A 19,908-nucleotide genomic window follows, 5' to 3' on the forward strand; every position below is an offset into this window, starting at 1 on the left:
TGATTTCCAAAGGCCACAGAATAAGTTGTTGGCATAATTAGGTTTAGAACAAAGGAGATCCTGATTCCCCAGTCAATATTTGAACTGCCACTCTAACATTGCTTCAGTAATACAAAAAAGAACTACTGTCTTGTCACCTACAATGCCTGAGAAGAAAACCCTATAAAAAAAAATCAGTAACGAGAAAGGATGGTGCAAACCATGCTGCAGACAGAAAGACAACACCATGCAGCATCTAAGTCTAATGGCATTTGGGATAATTGAAAACTGCTAGAGACCACATGATTAATTATGTCATATCTTTAGTTCAGAGGATCAAGAGTACTGCAGAAAGTTTCTTCCCTTTACCATTTTTGGCTGCCAGTTCACTAGCTGAGCCAGAAAAATAACTGTCCAACAGATGACAAAAGAGACTGACAATATAAAAAAAAATTCCAACTTCAGAGTCAAATCAACTAGCTCTCTAATGCAACAACTCCTCTTTTGCCAGTATATATAATGCACTGTTCCTGTTGGAGAATCCTACAGCATTCAACAGGAATTCAACTATTATGAGAAAGATTTTGCTCCAAAAAGTAATAACTTAAGGGAGAATGAAATCCTACCCACCCACCCCTTTTTGTTTGAGTCCTTTACTCAACTACAATAAAGTTACCTATTACATTTTGTCATTTTACACACAGAACACAGATAAGTTATTTACTGTTACATGTATAGCCCAATAAAATAAGTGTATACATACATGGCCATACATGTATACCCCTACAGAAGCTCCCTTACTGTCAGCCCATTCCCAGCTTCAGGTACTCTAGTACTCATAGACCATTCAAAGTATCTATCATTCCTGGGTTATTTTTCCCACTGAAGCTCTTCTGTTCTCCCCATCCCATCACAACACAATGCCTTGCAAATATGATTAAATGACCTAGGTTTTTTTTCCTATATAAAGGATAGGTACTTTAGTAAAATAAATCAATAATAAGCATAGGTCTCATGTGCACCAGTCAATAGACATGGCACTAGTTCTTTGTTACAAGTTGCTCACTCTGGGATTAGTATGACTCCACAGTTCATAGAATTACATTATTCACTGTAGCGGAAATGGAACCAGGGGAGAAAAAGTACAAATTTATCCATCCTGTAGTCTTTAAGTCTATAAAACACTGACTGAGTTCAATGGGAAATGTTGTATGTAAGGATTGCAAGGCTGACGTCTTAGCAAAATGAAAGTTGTATGAAACGAAGAGAGAAGTTCCTTCTCTGGGGTCTTAAGAAAAATTTCATGGCTTAAATATTCCTACTGTTTAATTCCTATTCTGCAGCTGCCAACAAGTAACTTCACTGGGTTGGCTAAACCCCTAATCAAAGAACAGTATCTGACAGCACTTTTTCTTCCTCCTTGTAAATGTACATGAACCATGAAGACCTTATCAAGTATGACTACATGTAATTCAGGATATTGGAAGGGAGAGATGGTAACTAACACCATAAGCTACTTGAGATATGAGAAAAATCTTCCCTTAAGTTAATTTAATCACCATGCTAACCTTCAAGTACATTACTTTCAACAAAACCCATTTTCTCTTCCTACTATGGGGTCTGAGTTTCAGCAAATGATACGTACCCATGACTGCAGTTGAAGCCAGCGGGAGCTCTCTGTGCTTAACATCTCATGTTAGGTTGGTATGTAAAGGCATGTAAAAATCACTGAATCAAAGAAATGTCACTAGTCAAGGTACTGAAGCATCTTGAGTTTCTAGGACAGGAATTTCAATTAGCAAACAACTCTTCATTAAAGACTTCAAGACCAAATGTTCCTGTATCTATGGAATCTTTAAGGAAAAAAATGAGATAATGACATTCCTACTGTAGAATACCTATAGGCAGTTTAGGAATTCCATTGGATGGTTAACATTCTTTTTGGTTATACAGTATTTCCTATTAGCACTGATTTTACAAAAAGCCCAAAGTCTTTTATAAAAAGTTTCAGTGTGTTTCAAAGTAAGGCTATGCATATTTATATAAAGACCACATCCTAGAAGAGTTGAATATTATCTCCTTGAGGAAAAAAAGGAAGGCACTGGAATGTTTACAGCATTTTTTAAGATCCAGCCTTTCCTTTTGATGATCTGGAAATAAGTGGAGCTGCAAATGATATCAGACTAATCTATGGGCACAGTCAGGTAGTTAGACATGTAACCAATATCATCCAAGTCTACAGTTATACTTGGGTGCACAGTACAGGAGGCTGACTATTGAAAATATATATAAGGGAGCTCTTTCCTCCCTTGGGCTGGTGGATGGAAGGATGTTCCACCCTTGCTTACATAGGCAAAATCATGGTAGCTTTCTTCTTTATTATCCTTAAGGAAAGCAGAGGATAAATCTTAACTGTCTTCTGCTCAATTGCTCATTGATCCATGCCCTATCTGATACCAAGGTAAGCACTTTGAAAACACCAAAAGGTACATTTTTTTGGATAGGTATAGATCAGAGTGAAGATTCCCTTATGAAGAGCACGGTTGAACTACCTGCATATATTGGCTATTTTTGTCAAGCCATGACTTTTCCTTCAATGGTACAGGGATGGGAGTGTCCTGCATTTAGGTGTCCTCTGGCATTTTGGGTCCTGCCTCTCTGCTGTGGATATGTAAGGATGAGCATAAAGCCTGAGCTACAGGGTACTTATGTGGCTATGTGCATATATATCTCTGTGTAAACCTAGAAAGTGTTGGGAAAGAGAGTCATCTCCCCTTAGTTCCATTAGTGGAGTGGTTCCAGTATTTGCCCAAGCAGCTGGAGAACTTGAATCTACGAAAAACCTCCTCACCTAAAGGGGGTTCAAATCTGTGTCCTTGTGACTTCCCATAACAGTGTCTAATCACTGTACCATAGGTTAAACATTAGCCACTTCCTTCTCCAGCATGCCTGTTTGCCTCTTTTGAAGCTGGGCCACTTGCCCTTGCATTTCATTCTCACTGGATAAAACAGGCAGAGGGCAGTGCAGCAGGGGAGCTTCTGTCCCACTGGGAACAAGGGTCTGTCCTAGAAATCAAGGCCCCTTTCCTTTCTAGTACTGCAGCCATCTCATAGCCTGACTTGTTCCTGTCCTCCTGACCACATATTTCTGCCTTTCTTGGTTGCCAAGGGAGCTAGGTTTAAAAGGGGACTGGATAATACCCAGTCTGTGGTGTGGCAGTTAAAGCACTGGGCTGTGAAGTCAGAGATGCAGGTTAGGCATGTCTAAAACTCAGGTCTCTCACTTCCAGTGGAAGTACCTTAACCACTCAGCTACTGTGGCTGAAACATGGGAGGGTTTTCCTTCTTCCCCTCTCCTTCTTTACAACCTGCTAGTTGTGGGGTTTTGGTCAGCTATGTTTTCAAGACAGATTCAGGTATGCATCCAGAATGGGCACTTAGGATTTCCTGTATGCTGAAAGCCAGAAAGCACTCACTAATAATTTTAGGATCTCTAGTAAAAAGATATCTGAAGGTCTCAAAACCCACATCATGCTACTAGAAGAGGGTGGAGAAAGACTAAGAGCACAACTGATCCTTTAGGGCACTCAATGGAGGGCAGAGACTTTTTTTTTTTTAAAGGTAAAAGATACCAAAATGGCCAAGGAAGTTAATAATATTTCATGCTAAAGAGGAAGGCAGAACACAAACAAAAAGCCCACAAGCCCTTTCCAGACACCCAGAAGAAGCTCTGAAATCTGGGATGAACTGATTACATATAATGCAGGGTACTATGGTGCAATAATCACTGTAAGCCTGGTAAAGACTCAGACAGAAAGAGGATAACCGAGGGAAAGAAACTAAATCCAGAAAGGTCACCACAACTACCTGACCTGGCCTTCCTTACTTGCACACAAGTCACAGAGTTCCTGGCAATCTAAATTAAAGCATGTCTTTAAAAAAAAAAAAAAAAAGTCAAACTTGGCTGGTAAAACCCCAAGATATTGCAAGTTTAGCATGCTCATGACTAAAACTACTCTAAAACATGGCCTACTGCCAGTTCCAAGAAGCCAATTCTCACCTGAAGACCATATCTTCTAGCTTCAACCACTGTCACCAGCAGATGGCAGTGGTACAAAAACACATAGCACTTTGTTACAATGGCTGAAGTAAGCTTTCCACCCTGCCCTCAGTCTGACAATGCTCAGTGTTTTCTTGTGCTGAAGGTTGATTTCACACAGTGAAATCCAACATTGAAGAGCCTCCATGCATTATAGTAAAGCATCCTGGCAAAGCAGCATACCTTGCAAATGCCAAGCAGCGGTGGCATTGCCAGTGCCGTGGCTGCATTTTGCACAAATTATGTTTACTAGCAGTGACACAGTAAAGCATTTTCAAACAGCCAGGGAAGAAGACAGCTGCTGCAGCTCCCCTAATTACCTTTCCCCAGACATCAAGAGTAATTTACAAGTTGGATGGCATTGCTGGAACTAAGCACGACTGAGCCACACACCATCTCTCTTTTACAGTTTTATAGACCATGTGTTATGGTAGAATTACAACCACTCAGCCCACTCCTATGAGTCAGGTTATCTCCCGTCAGGTTTTTTATTGAACATTTTTCTTTTGTTACTGGAAATTACAGAGTTTGTTTTAGACAGTAATCAGATAATCACCACGTCTTGTTACAGGCATAAGGCAGCAGGACTCGACATTAGTATCATTCCCTCTAATCTATTACGTTAAACAAAAGATAGTTTAAGCTGTTTGGTAAGAATTATACTTCATTATGCAACATTCTGGGGCATGGAGGCAAAGTCAGTAGCTAGAACAGAGAAAATGCTAGTTTCACGTTTATTTAAATTAAATTTTAAATTAAACAACCACCATACCATTTAGGCATCTAGAATACGTCTGTTCAGCTACAATCCTGCTGTTTTGCCTCTAACCACAATCTAAGAGAATGCATAGGAAGTCTGACAAATTGAGACATCACCAACAATTAATCTTACTTACAGAGAGGATGAAATGTTTCAGCCACTGGTACCCCTAAGTAATGGTAGTGAATCAAAAGCTTTCCCCTAAGGAATGGTACTGAACTCCTTTGTGATGCAAAGAACCACTTTTTGCTTGCGTTTAGACAGGTGTTAATGTTACTTATGTCCATATCATCAAGGAACCAATGCGGAAATTAATCTAGATGCACAAGATCCATGCAAGGCCCTCTGTGAAATTCTAGCCCGGTAGTAAACTCTTGGGAAAGGCACATATTAAGAACAAAAGACAGTGAAAAGGAATGGACAGTGTAGGAGGGCCTTCAGCTTTGAGGCAAATCTCCCCATTGGTCCTTCATAGGCAGCAATGAATGTCCAATTAGTCATAGGTCAAGGATTCACTGTTCTGAAGATCTAATAGCTTGCTAAAATTCAGCCCCAAGTCAGTCTTAGGTCTTAGCAAAACCCACACCCATGCAGGACCATACCCAAATTACTGGTGGCTCCAGGAGAACTTTTAGTATTGGGTCCCCCTTTGACAGAGATAATTATAATAATAATCAGACAACAGGAAAAAAAACAACCATTTTCAGGCCCCCTTTCTGTCCGGGCCCCGGGCAGCCACCTGGTTCGCCCATGCCTGTGTTCGTCTCTGCACCCACTCAGTGTAGCGCTTTGCCTGTCTGTTTAGGTAGCTAGGCCACACACTGAGGTTGATAAGCTTGCTACAGCCTGGGCTAACAGAGCCAGGTCTTCTACCTCAGGGAGTAGTGACTGCGTTAAGACTGAAAGGTTTCAGTTTCAGTCGTCGCTGTCGAAGTTCCACCTGGTTGCAGAACATTACATATGTACCATTTAAATATCTACGCCTTTCTTCTGGAATAAAATGCTCTTCTTTATAGTATAATACCAAAATCACTAAGAGATGAATTCTTGTTTAGAAGAAACTTACCCATTTTTCTCCTGATTTGGGATTAATGGGATTTCACTGCTGCTTTCATCAATGGGGTGGATCCGGGCAATATATTCTCCATTTTGCTGGAGATGCATGTACACAGCCACTTGCACGGTGCAGTGATCACTACTGCTTCTCAGCCAGGGGCTCAGGATGACAGGGCTGATGTTATATGATGCATCAAGGAACAGAAATGAACCTAGGAAGAAAAAGGCAAGTAGAATGTTCTTTTAAAAATCCCAGTTTTGTTTCATTCCATGGCTCACTGTGTAAGAATGCATCTTTAAATTGGTCCAAGATAATTGCCTTTACCAATCCAAAGATCATACTTTTTCTGTTTATCCTTTAAGAGACTTTAATGGAAAGCAGTGTTTGGTTGCAGGGCTCTTTATCCCCAGATGCTGCAAGACGTTTTTTAAACCACTTGCAGATTCATTACTGAATCTAAGCAATACCTGGGCCTGTTTTGAGACTGCAAACGCAATGAAGAGAGATCAGAACCACATTATATGTACTGTAGGAAAACTCAACATTGGCAGTTATTTGCATTCCCATAGACTCTATCCACAACTTTAACAGAGCTTGCCTCCTGGATTCCTGCCCTCCCAGTTCCCTACATATGATCCAGCTCTAAACATCACAGCTCCAGTCTCTGACATGGGATACCAGCTTGATTCCATGGACTATAACAATTTCCTGCTGTTATCAGTGGCCCTCCTGTTTTCACACTCAAAACAAGACATGTATTGATCACTGCTGTTGTACAAATAATGACCACAAATTCCCCAGCTCTGATTTTGTTCTCCTGCAAAGGGTACTGTACAGTATATTCAAAGCTATTAGTGTCAGAATAAAGGCTTGACACCATTTTATTGCTGCAGCCATTAATTTTAACATATTAATTTTATATGCTACTAATCCACATTAAAGTTTTGATTATTACCCAGTACATCGACTTCCTTGGCCTAATCCTATTCCATAAAAATCTCAGGCCAATCCAGTGGGACAGAACTAATAAATTCTCAGCAGATTTCAGCTCACCTTGGATAAGTCAAATTACCTCTCTTTTGGCAGCTGGCCAATTTACCAAGTACTCCACAAAACATGCACATGGAGATATGTATTAGTTGAACTGGTAGAAGGGAACTAGTCCTTGAAACAGACTGTTTTCTAATATGCCACAACCACTCCCTATCCTGCAAGTTTAACTGGACAATTCTACTTTGTACTTTCATATGGCTTGGTGCGATGGGTGTCAAAGCACTTCTCAAAATTGTCACTAATAATCACAACACACCTGCAAGTCAATATATGCCTATTTCACAGATGGAAGAAACTGAGGCATAAGGCAGCTGAAATCAACATTTTATAAATTGCTCTCTCACTGAGACACCAACTGCATGATTTTCAGAAGTACTAAATATCTGTAATATAGGAGCCAATCTGTATTCAAAACCTCTGGGGAAAACAGAAATAAGCAAAAAGCAGATATTATATATTTCAAATCAGACATCTAATCAGCCGGCACTTTTGAAAACCTTTGACTGAACAACTTTACTAAGGTCATACTGTTTGTCAGCAAAACAGGCAGGAACTGAACACCCAGTTGACTTGCCTTCCAGACTATAACTCTATCCACTAGCCCACACTGTGTTGATAGGCATTTGAATTAGCATATATTTGAAAGCAATTTAGCCAGAGAAAATATTTGTCCTGAAAAAAACACTGGGCAGTAAAATATAAGATGTAAGCCCCCTTCTGCCAGCAGATATGAGCATAAATGGAAAAAAGGAAGCCTGAGAGCAGAATATCCATGAATTACTTTTAGTTCCTTTAGCACCAAATAATGAGGTACACATATCAGACTGTCTCCTCAATAACTGGATCAAAGGCAGTGGAATTAAAATAAACTCCATTACTCTTTACCTTTTTTTTCCCCTGCTGATCAGAGTCAAGTAAAGAGGAGATGGAAACCATATGTATCACCCTTTCCCAGCTCTCCCTCCTGTTAAAAACAAAGAGAATTACAGCTCTAAATCTCAGAGCTTTAATTGCACCATCCCCAGAAGAACACTGAAATCCATGACATGAGAGGGAGCAAAGAGATTTCTGCTGGTGGCAGAAAGACACTAAACACTGCAATAATTGCTGATGGCAACTTGGCAGGTGTGGGGGGCCATTTGCTCATCTTATTGCCTTGCAACAGGGAGTAAGATTTTAAAAATAACATACAGGGGGAAAAAACTACATTTCAGCTTCTTCCTTGCTTTCATGGGCCTGGGAAAAAGTGCATCTCAGAGGGATTCTCTCTTCTGGCCACGCTTATAGCCAGACTTGGATTATCAGAGATGTTCACAAGTAGGAAGCAAGCCTTGCTCCGTTGAGGCAGACAAGTGAAGGCAGTCACTCCTTCCTTTCATTTGGGATATTTGTGACTCTCAGTCTTTGAAGGATTTTAAGAGCAAACCAGACAAAGCCTTGACTGGGATGATCTAGCTGGGGATGGTCCTGCTTTAAGTAGGGGGTTAGACTAGAATATGACTCGAGGTCCCTTCCAACCCTCATTTTCTATGATTCCATGTGCAGGGATCCCCCCAAAGCACTTTCTTAAGCCCCCTCTATGTTACATGTACTATTCAATTACCTGGTTAACTGCACAATTAATTCAGACTGGCTATACATGCAAGTTAACTATGGTCCAAGAAGCTATAAAGTTATTGCTGGAAAAATGTGTAATAACTTTACAGCTGATTTCTATCGAGCTTTAATTTGCATGTGTAGCCTGTGCCCCCACAGCTGGGACCCCCATCAGCTGATCAGAGTGCCCAGCTATGAGGGCCTGTGTACCCCCAAGCCTTGGAGCTCCCAGCTGGCACTGGTTCCCAGCTGCAGGAGCACATGCCCACCCAGCTGGGAGTCCCATCAGCTAACTAGGTTCTCAGCCATGGAGATGTCCCATGCACCAACACAGCTCGGAGACCACAACAGCTGCCGTTTCCTAGCTATACAGGTGTGTGGGATGCTTCAGTGGCTGGGAGATAACAATAGTTGGGCTCCCCCTGCATGGGCAATAAGGCATGATAGGCTCTGATTTGCAGTCCCACAACTGCACCTTGTGTGGATCATACATTAGATCTCATCACACATTTACCTGCATGTGCAGAGGGGCCCTTAGGGTGGAAACAGACGTTACCTGATGTCTCATTTGTTCTGCCTTCCATTTTTTTTACAACAGCACAAATGCCAAGCAAATAGGCATCCTTACCCTTTGTTGTGACCAGTGCCATAGCAACAAAGTTTGGCACCCAAGGCAAAGCCCGCAGCAGCAGCCCAACCTCACCCTGTGCACAGATCTGGGGGGCACACTCCCCTCCCCCCACATGCTTGTCTGGGAGTGCACGCAATGGCGGGAGCCACACTCCCCATCGGCAGAGGGAGAAAAAAATATTTGGGGGAGCTGAGTGTGAGCCCCTCCCCCCCCCAACCAGGTAAGTCTGTGGGGGAAGAGGCGGGAAAGAGCATGGGAGGGGCAGACTGAGGCCCTCACAGTGAGGGAGGGAGTGGGGCCAAGGCAGGGGCAAGGGCTTGAGTGAATGGGGCCATGGTCAGGCTAGGTGGCAAGACGATCGGAGCCTGGATGGCTCATCCAGGGGCGTTGGGGGGCAGCTCCTGCCACTATGTGCACCCCAGCTGAGGTCCAGGAGACACGTGCCCCCTGATCTGTGCATGGGGTGGAGGCAGCTGCCACTGAGTGCTGGGCTCTGTGCCCCACTACCTCAGGAGCCATGTAATGCCATGTGTATCCTGATGCTGGGTGGGCATGGAGTGTAGCACAGCCCAGTAAAAGAAGGCACATGGTATCACATGGCTCTTGAGGCAGCAACAGTAGGGTGCAGAGCCCAGAGTTCAGCAGCAGCAGCCTCCACCCCGCACACAGATCAGGGAGGCATGTGCCCCCCTGGGCCTTCGCTGCGGTGCATGCAGTGGCAGGAGGCCCCCTTCCCCCATGCCCTTGGATAAGCCACCCAGGCTCCAATTGTCCCACTACCCAGCCTTGCTGGGGCCCCTTTCAACTCAGCCTCTACCCCACCCCCTCCCTCAATGTGGGGGCCTTGATCTGTTTGCCCCCCACCCCCGTCCCTTCCCCTTCACAGAGTACTTGCCTCCTGTCCTGGGCAGTCAGTGATCTACGTGCTGGGTTTCAATCCTGGCTGTGTGCGCGCCCCTCCCCACCCCGGCTGCAGCTGCCTGGAACCTGCGGCCAGGCTGCCCTGTAGCCCTACCCACTGCCCCACGTTTGTGGGGGGGGGGGAGGTTGCTGAGACCCATTAGCCCTGGCCTTCCACTGCCTATGGCCCTTCCCCCATCGTTCATGCCCTCCCCAAACGAGCCGCTCATGGTTCTGTCTTGTGCCCTGCCATAGCTGGGCAGTGCCTGTTGGTGCCCCATTGCTTTGGCACCCAGGGCAGTTGTCCTGCTCGGCCCCCCACCCTTGCTACAGCACTGGTTGTATCACTCGAAAGGAATATTAGTGGTACAAGAACAGATAGTAATAGGCTCTTTTGTTTTATTGCAGAAAATTCCTTATTACCTCTGTGGAGCTTCCCCAATCAGCCAGACCCTGTCTGCTCCCTACCCTGACTGATCTGGCTGGACAGGGGAAAATCTCACTTTCCCTACTCAGCCAGACCTTGCAGAGGGATATCTCCCCTGCAAGTAGAGGGAAGTGCACAGGGATTTTCCCTGTATGCCTGCAAACATGGAGGGCAGGACCCCTGTTTGAGTTTCCCACACTCTACACTTGTAGATGTGTTGAGAAATTCCCTTGCACAAGGATTTCCCTATGCAAATGTGGAGGAGGGGACACCTGCTCGAGTCTCCCCCCCTCGGCACTTGTCGTTGCTCGGGGGAGGTGCATCTGCAAGTGGGATCCCCAGCTTGCAGACATTCCCCATGTCAGGGCATGGAAACCTGGGACATCTATAGACATCTCTGGAATGTAATCAGCTGCCTGTTCCTATTGTTTCACATAGGCTGAACTGGCCCTATGCAGAGGCTTACAGTTCTGCAGATGTTAAGGGTCTCCAGCTATACTATGGAACAGACATCACTCAGTGCTGTACAGGGGACAAACCACCCCATCCTACACTGCTGTCACATGGGGCCTAGAGAGCTGTGTGAAGAGTTCGTGAAAATATTCAGTGTAAAGGGTTGTAGTCAGCTGGAACCCCAACCAACTGTGAACTGTGCAGGTGTTCATTGTTTCAGACTGATGCAGGAAAGACTGGCTGCATTGCCACTAGTCCCCAGCCAGGGGGACCTGTGCACTCATCCCAAGCAAGCCATGTCACCCCCAGCCCAAATCTCTTAGGGCATTTAAATAGCTGCATAGGGAGCAGAGTATCCTGGGGCCTGCTGCTGGCAGGTGCTCCCCAGTCAGTCATGCTTCCCTCAGCCCTGGAGTCCTCCAGGACACTTAAATGGCTGGGCTTTCCCCAGGCAACCATGCTTCCCCTATAGCACACTGGGGTCCCAGGGGCAGCTGTGACTAACCTGGTGGTTCTGCAACCCATGCTCTACTCTGCCTCTAGGGTCCTCTCATCTTCTTCTTGCCCACTAAAACTTGATGTACCTATTGCATAGAAAAGGTAGCTGCCTTGAGAGCCCTAGAGCTATCCTTACTCCATCCACTAATGAGTAGGTCCTTCCTGCACTGCTGGCTCTGACCCAGCTCCTAAGCTGTGTGGGTGTTCTCCACCCATCTGTGCCCCAGGGCTCCTATAAACTTTAGGGGCTAATTACGTGGCTCCATCCACCCATACGCCATTTACCATGCTTTGTGGGTGTCACTGTACCATTATTCTCTCCTGCTGGGGTTTCAGCCTCCTCAGCTTCTGAGCCTTTCCTCTAGCTCGGTCTTCAGCCCCAGGCCCACTGTATTGGACCTGGCTTTGAGGCATCAGCTTTAGTCTTGCCTTCTCAGGCCCCTGTCTGCCAGGCCTTGGTCCCCGTCTCCACCTTTCTCAGACATCAGGCCCTGTCTCCACCCCTGTTGGATGCCGGGCTCCTTGGCTCTGGCCTGGACTCTGCAGCCCAATGCTCTGCCTTGCTCCAGGCTCAACGCTCGTTTGGCCTTGAGCCTGCCCCTGGCAGGGCTCAAGGTGATCACGTGCTCTTACAGCACTAGTAAGGTCTCCAAATACCACCCCTCAGTCTCAACCCATACCACCAGTATGAGCTGTAACCAAACAGTAAGGCCCCAGGCTATAACATGAACTCTCCCCTCTGGACCCACTAACTTTCCCTCACCTCTGGTACCAGGCAAACCTTCCAGCTCTGGGTTACAGTCTGGTGAGCTCCCAGAACCTCACTGGTCATCCAAGGCAGCACAGCAGTCCATTTAGTGTTCCCTGGTAGCTTTCCTGGCCAAGAGCTTCTACCCCTACAGCTTGCAGAGCTAGACTGCCTTGCCAGCTCAGGTCCTGGGCTTATATGCCTCCCAGAGCCCTGCCTCCCTCTGGTCAGGAGGCTACCTTGGGCTGCCTGCAGGTGACTGCTAATTGATCTCATTGCCTGGTTACTACAGCAACCCAATTGCAGCTGCGCCCTGCCAGGCCTGAAGTGCTCCCTCTCTGTCTGCTTCTCTTGAAGTAACAGAGACCCCCAGACTCTTCTGTTACACCCTGCCCTGGAGTCTCCTGGGGCATTTAAGAGGACAGGCTTTTCCGGGCTAGCCATGGTACTCTCAGCTATGGAGTCTCCCGAGGTATTTTAAATGGCTGGCGGGAAATGTGAGTCTCACAGGGCATTCAACTGCTGGGCACTCCCCACTTAAATGCCCTGGGAGATCTTGCGGCTGAGAGGAGTTGGCTGGTTGGCAAAAGCCTGGCCATTTAAGCATCCCAGGAGACTCTGGGGCTGAGGGGAGCATGGCCAGGCAGGGAGCACCTGGAAGCTGCATGCCCCAAGAGACTCTGCTCCCTGGGCCAAAGATTTAAATGCCCTAGGAGACTCCAGGGTTAGATGGAGCATGGCTGGCTGGGGAGAGAAGTCTCCCTGAGTGTGCAGCTGCTGGATGCTCCTCAGCCGGCCACTCTCTGTGCAGCTGTGGACTCTCCTGGGGCACATAACCTGGGGTCTGGGTCTGGCTTTGCATCCAGGGGGTTGAGGCCAGAGTCCTGTGCACAGGACACAGTTTCCTCAGCCCCTGTGTCTCCCTTAAGCCCTGTACTGAAGCTCAAGGCTGTAGAGAGGAGCTGAGCTTCCTCTGCCAGGGGTGGGGTTTGCTCTGTCTCCTGCTTCAGCACTGGAGTGCAGGCTGAGCCACAGAGTGTCCCGCTATGGGGTGGTTGTGACCAATGCACTATGGAATTGCTGAGGTCAGAGCAGTGCTAGGACTGTGTGCAAACATTCAGTCAAACACTTGGACCTTAATCAATTGGCGCTTCAATCTGGTCCTACATGGTGGAGATTTTGACCACAACGGTCATTTTTAAAGTGACTGAAATGGTTTGAATGCTTGCACATGTGGCATATCAACTGGTGGAACTGCAATTCTACCACTTCAAATATAACGTTTGTACATGCCCTAAGTGACACTGGTAGTCTTTATTCCACAGTGCTCTTGTGACAACAACCTAGTAGGGCTGTGCAAAACACCATCATTTCGTTTTGATGTCTGTTTGCCATTTTGAAGGGACAGTTTCATTTCATTGTTTCATTTCATTTTGAAGCACTGTCCCATTTTGTTTCATTGAAACTGTTTTGCTGTTTCAACATTTCGCCCATAGGCTATAATGGGGAATCATGAAAATGCCTAAAACATTATCATTTCTTGCCTGATTCAGATGCAAATTGCAGGAACGGTAGCCCCTTCTGAGGGCATGATGCCTGCCAAGTTTCAAGGAGATAGGTGCAGAGGTTTCTCAGAAACTGCACCTCAAATTCTTGAAAGCAAAACTTTCTGGCAGCAGCAGCCTCCTGTCATCTGGCGCACAGATCCGGGGGCTCGTTCCCCCAGGAGGAGTCCAGCACAACCCCGCAGTACTTTGGGGGGTGCAAGCCCCCAGATCTGCATGCTGGATGACAAGAGGCTGCCGCTGCCACCTGGGACTGGTCCTGGGTCCATGGAGCTCAGCCCGGTGGCGGGAGGCAGAGCGCAGCCCTGGCTCTGCCCGCCTCCCATTGCTGGGCTGCGCTGCAAGTGGCTCTGCAGCCCCCTGGAGCTCAAGTCACCACTTGGAGCTGAACATTGTGGTGGGCCCCAGCACTGCGCTCCACCTCCTGCCACTGGGCTCAGCTCCCAGTGGCTCCCAGCCCCATGGAACTCAGCTCAGTGGCAGAAGGCAGAGCGCAGCGCCGGTTCTGCCTGCCTCCCGCCCCTGGGCTGAGCTCCTTGGGGCTGGCAGAGCTGATTGGAGTGCAGCCCGGTAGCAGGAAGCAGGCAGAGCCGGTGCTGCGCTCTGATCAGCTCCACCAGCCGCACAGGGTGCAGTCCAGAGGTGGGGGAAGCCAGGGCTGTGCTATATGGGGCTGTGAACCACTCGGAGCACAGCCCTGGTTCTCCCCTGCCTCTCACCACCGGGCTGCTTCAAAACTCGAAACATTTTGAAACTTTCAAAACGTTTCAAGTACCCTCATTTCGTTTTGAAGCTGTTTTGATGCTTTTTCTTTCATTTCGATTGCACTGTTTTGAGCTTGAAAGGTGGTGAAATAGCTTTGAAACAAAACACTCAGTGAAATTTCACACTGCCTTACTACCTAGCTGCTTCTGAGCAACCTTCTCAGGTAGCTTCCACAAGAACACAGAGACTGAGGAACCCTGGGAGCAGGACATAGCATTCATAGAGGGCACAGACTGCCACAACTACCTCGTGGGAAAGCATCATTGCCTGTTTCGTTTTCCTTATGCCGTTCTTGCTGCTATGGCAGCATGCAAGCCCCAGGGGAACAGCTGTCAGAACTGTCTGGCTGTTGCACTACTAGAACTCTTTCTGGGGATAAAAGAGGGCCTTGCTATGGAAACAAATGGACAATTCAGAAAGCAGAGGACATGCCCCACGCCCTGCAAAAATGTACCTGGAGCCATGGCAGCACATGAAGCAGCATCAGTGACTCAGTGAACCAACTGCACCTTTCCTCCCAACTTGGGGCCCAGAGCTGATGGCTTGATTGTCCTCCTTCATTCAGCTAGGTCCCTGGTTACAGTTTGTATGTGAGATTAATTAATTCATTTCAGGGCAGAGCACTGCTCCACCAAGCCTCGATTATACTCGCAACCAATAACTGATTCCTTAGAGAAAGCCCATTGCCTTCTTAATGTGTCTAACCATTTAAGATTGTTCTTCTCATGGACTGCTTGGTTTTATTATTGCTTCATGTTAGGCAGACCTTTTGCAGAGCTACATTTATATACAGACAGTATGCTAGATCTGAACAAATGCAGATTCACCCAGTCCCTATCTCTAACATACTGACAGCATGCGAAGAAGTTAACTGCATACTTGCAGGACAGACAACAGAAATTACGGTGGTCAATACGGGCTTTTCACTGACAAAAACTCCTTCCTCCTCAAATCATCTTCTCATTGAAGTCAATAGGCATATTCCTGCTGAATTCAGAGGGAGAAGGATCAAGCCACAAAGAGAGCAGTTTAATCGCCCAGTATCTAAAAGACAAATAATAAATAGACATAAAGCCACACTTTCCTGCATGTTACTTTATCTCTGGTTACATCCCACCACCACTCCATTCCTAGAACTCCCAGGAGATCAGTTACACAAGCCAAATTCCTTTTATGGATGTGGGTTGTAACTTTTCTCAACCAGCAAGTATACAAAAACAGTTTCCCCATTCACTATCATAAGAAGAAAATATAATATCTAGTTTTCCACTGGTGGGCTCTCAAGCAAAATTAAAAATGAGTGCATTCCTCATTTTTTAAAATTAATTTTTAGTTTTCTACCAGGAAGAGAATCCATGTAGCACGCTATATTTGAGATCCGTGTGTATGCCTTTAAAGAGCAAGATTTCAACTGTAATTTCCTTCAACTTATTTTCTCTTATTAGCTTACAGCTCTAACAAGGCTCTAGGGGATCTTACAGGGTGAATATCTATGAGAAAGTGCTGCAGCTTCAAACAAACTTCTGCTGATATTTGAGCAACTAGGGAATATAAGCCAAGATGAAAGGCTTCTTTATGAAACATGTTGTCAGTATCATGTTCAAACACCCAGAATTAAACAATAAAGCACAACAAGAAGACTCCAACTAGCCAACCAGGCAAACATTTCCATTCCCCCTCCCACCCACCCAGCCACACACTAACCCATCTGTAATGCCCTGGGGTGTGGTGAGAGGTGTTCAAGTGGCCAGGCTGCTTAAAACTCTGACTGGTTTCTTTTAAGAAGAATGCTCTGTCATGGTGACAGTGCTGAAGTCTGCTGTCACCATTTTCAGAGTGGACCCTTCATGTCAAAGCCTCCATAAACCCTAGTGTTGAAGAGATGCAGTCACCTAAATAAAAGAGAATAGCTATGCTGCTACAACCATGGGGATATTTAGCACTGCTTAGTGCCCATCACGAATTACATGGAGTTACAGGGGACAGAATTCAGTCTTCAGCACCAAAAACCATTAGCACCTACCGCATGAGCTAAGAAAAAAATCTCCTCTAGCTGTAAGCCATCTCTAAAGTATAATACTTGTTCACTATGGGTTTTTTTACCTTTTACCCCAAACACATCCAGAAATTCTTCAGACTCTGCATAATAGGACCATGTACCTATTACTGAAATAAAGTCATACTTTGGTTAGAGCTATTCTGTGGCAGTAACATTATTCAGCACGGCTCCTTTATATTGTTTTTGAAGAGTGATGGGTCAGAAGTGTAACCCTAATGTTTTAAGCTAATCCTCCCCTTCTTTGTCGTCAGCCACTCAAGCTCTGGGAAAGTCTAAAGCATCAGCATTATTCAGGCTTCCAATCTATACCAGCAGTATGTCTCCATCTTTCTAATATTAGCAGTCAAATTCAAATGGATTCCTCATTCTTTGTGGCTTCTTTCCTTCTGCGGTGTCTGTATTAATTTGCTGTCACTCCAAGTCACACGCAAAAGATATTTACGCATACAGAAATTATGGAAGCTGACAGTAAATTATATTTAGAACTCCCTAATTATTGCAACATTCAGCAGGAGACAAATGAATAAATCTCACACTAAGAACTGTTGCCTAAACGAGGCTTGTTCACAGCATTTTAAGTTTCATGCTGTGAGAGAGAAAGGATAGCTTAGGCAGTGGAATATTGTCTTCACCAGTTCAAATTCAGCCTAGGTTATTTGGAACAGAAAGTGTAACATTATTGTTTTTAAGGAATACTCATTGCCAACATTCTTGACACAGTATTGCACACAAATAGTTTATAAAGACACAGCACGTGCCCCAACGAGCTTCCAAATGAAGAGGCATATGCTGCAAAGACAAGAATGCGCAGGGAGACAGAGCAAGTCATTACCACCTGATAGGTACTTGATGGCCTGTGTGAACTGAACCAGTAGAACAACAGACCTAATAGTAGTAGCTAGAAATCCACCTTTTTCAGCAACCCTAGAAATGACAATGATGATTGTGTAGGAAGAATTAATTCACTTATTCTCTCTAGATTGGTCCCTCCAAGATATGAGCAAGGCACATTGATGAGGGAGCATGCACCACAGACTATTCTTGTTTAATCTGGATCCATACACGTGCTGCATATACATACATTCACATGCACAAATGCTCAGAGATCAGCCTCTGGGTCTGAAGGCTAGGAAAATTTGAAGAGCACTGCATTCTTTTTTATTTTATCAATGAAGTCTGAACAGATCATGAGTTTGGGAGAGCAGGGGAGGCCTACTCTGTGAGAGCTGAAAACAGAAATTCATCTTTTTTGCTCATTAGGTGAAAATTCTCTTTCCAAACATTTTCTGTGTTATAACTGAAGGTTGCCTGTTCATCACACATCTGGCGCCTTGTTATTTATTTGAGCACTACATTTACCTCCAGTCTATACTGAACTTGTTGTGTTCCACATTACTTCAACTTCCTTGCTCAGAAAGGTTGAATCAATGAAGCTTAGGTAACAGACAATTTTATTTGCACTAGAGATATTAATTCCACCGTATTTGAAGTGCAATCACACACTAAAAGGAGCCTCTTTCAAAAGGGCATTGTGGTGCTCCATCTCAATTATTTCTGTATCAAATTCTCATGGGTTACATAGAAAAGGAAGCCATTCTAGCATCCAAACCTGCTAACTGAGCATGGGCTCTAAAGAGTTCACCCCATACAAGATGCCCTCAAGAAGCCATCTATAGTAACAGAACAAGGGACTGAAAACTAGATGCCTCCCCTTAATAATTTGGTCTGTTTATACAAGTGATCATTCTAGTGGCCCTATTGCCTGGAAGTGACACCTAGAGGGTAGCCTGATCTCCCCCTTACACTTGCTGTGGCTTGACCAAGACTCTGCATGCCCCGGACTACCTGCCACCCCAGCAATTATACGCTGCATGCTAAAACCTGTATCTGAATATGTCTTACCAACTCACAACTCCCTACTTATGAGATTACCATGAGCAAGATCCTGTATCCTCTCAATAGTGATGCATTAAGCTTTTTTCTCTTTTCCCCTTTTCCCCTGGGCTAACATAGGCTGCATGTTTTAGACTGAATCGACATACTTCCATTTGTTCCGTGTACCTACCATGTGCAGGCCCTGTATCTTCTTCAATCCCTAAATACCCATATAACTAACTACAATTTTTTAATATTCACTAGTAAAATTCTAGTACCCTTGGAAGAAGCAACCAGAACCACTTGCTATACTATAACCTCTGCCCTTCCTGCCTGGTAATGATAGTATGGAGGACTCCTTCTAATAGTCAATGCTATCTTGGATAACAGAAATGTATCTCCCCTCTGCTTTCCCTCCTCAAACCATACTCTAAATGGACTCCAAAAAAAACCCTATCCAGCTGCTACTAAATTCTTCATAATTTCATTCAATTGCCCCACAGTTTCTTGCTCTTTAATGGCAGGCTAATTGCAAAGCTAACAATAAAAAATTACCAATGCTGTCTGTTGACTGCTTAGTATCCTGGATCTATCTCAGTAAGTTTTAAGGCCAACAAAGGATAGAGTCAGTACTGGTTAGTATGCTGAGTGACTCCATTCCCCTGAAACAAAGGAAATACACTCACATACCTTTTGTTGGTTCTTCCTTAAGTAGACACCAAACATAGAAGACTACAGTCTGAGCATTTTAAGTCTGGCAAAGTCACAAGCTAAAACACAGGTGCTATAATGAGAAACATTAAGCAATTTTACTAAGGGAAATTGGTAACGTCTCCTATAACGTACTTGTGGACTCAGCTCCACACTCCCATTGAAATCAATAGCCCTTATATGGTCTAACGCTTTTCTGGATAAAAAGTGTTGTACACTAAAAACATCAATTGCCTGACAGCAGTGACCAAACAGAAAAGTAGAATCAAGGGCAAAATGAAAAGTAATGGTTAGCCTGAGAATTTTGCGAAGTGGCGTACTACTCTTAAGCAACAGCATCATTTGGCTTGGTGGACCTATACCTAGTAGTCTCTATGTAGACACAAGCTAAACACAAGTATCCCAGTGGCAGTTCAGGCAAATTTACTGTCTAATTACCAGAAGCCACAGTTTTGTTAGTTCAACTTATCTAGAAAAGCTAAAGCTCAAAACAAAGCCATGGTGACTTCATCTGATCACAGTTATAAAGCAGCAATTTAACAACCCTTTGCAAAATTGATAGATTGTTATTCTGAACATAAACTCCATCTTCCTACTAAAAGTATTTTATTACTTTTCACATACGAGTTCAATACTCCACCAGATTAAATTAGAGCCATAAAAACTATTAAGAGTCAACATCTATTGGGGCTGTACGGGGGGGGGGGGGGGGGGGGGGGGGGGGGGGGGAGA

General features: G+C 45.1%; 1 protein-coding gene across 2 annotated transcripts in view; it reads right to left on the minus strand.

Annotated features, from left to right (window-relative positions):
• LOC102573864 (ALK receptor tyrosine kinase) overlaps nt 1-19,908 on the minus strand; it is a 438,013-nt gene that overhangs the window by 178,576 nt on the left and 239,529 nt on the right. For both annotated transcript variants that reach the window (XM_059717199.1, XM_059717197.1), the window contains one exon: nt 5,905-6,106. In XM_059717199.1, the coding sequence (XP_059573182.1) occupies nt 5,905-6,106 (202 nt within the window). The remainder of the gene's footprint in view (nt 1-5,904; nt 6,107-19,908) is intronic.

Source organism: Alligator mississippiensis, chromosome 1 (genome assembly GCF_030867095.1).
Source record: "Alligator mississippiensis isolate rAllMis1 chromosome 1, rAllMis1, whole genome shotgun sequence".
NCBI classification, from domain to species: Eukaryota; Metazoa; Chordata; order Crocodylia; family Alligatoridae; genus Alligator; species Alligator mississippiensis.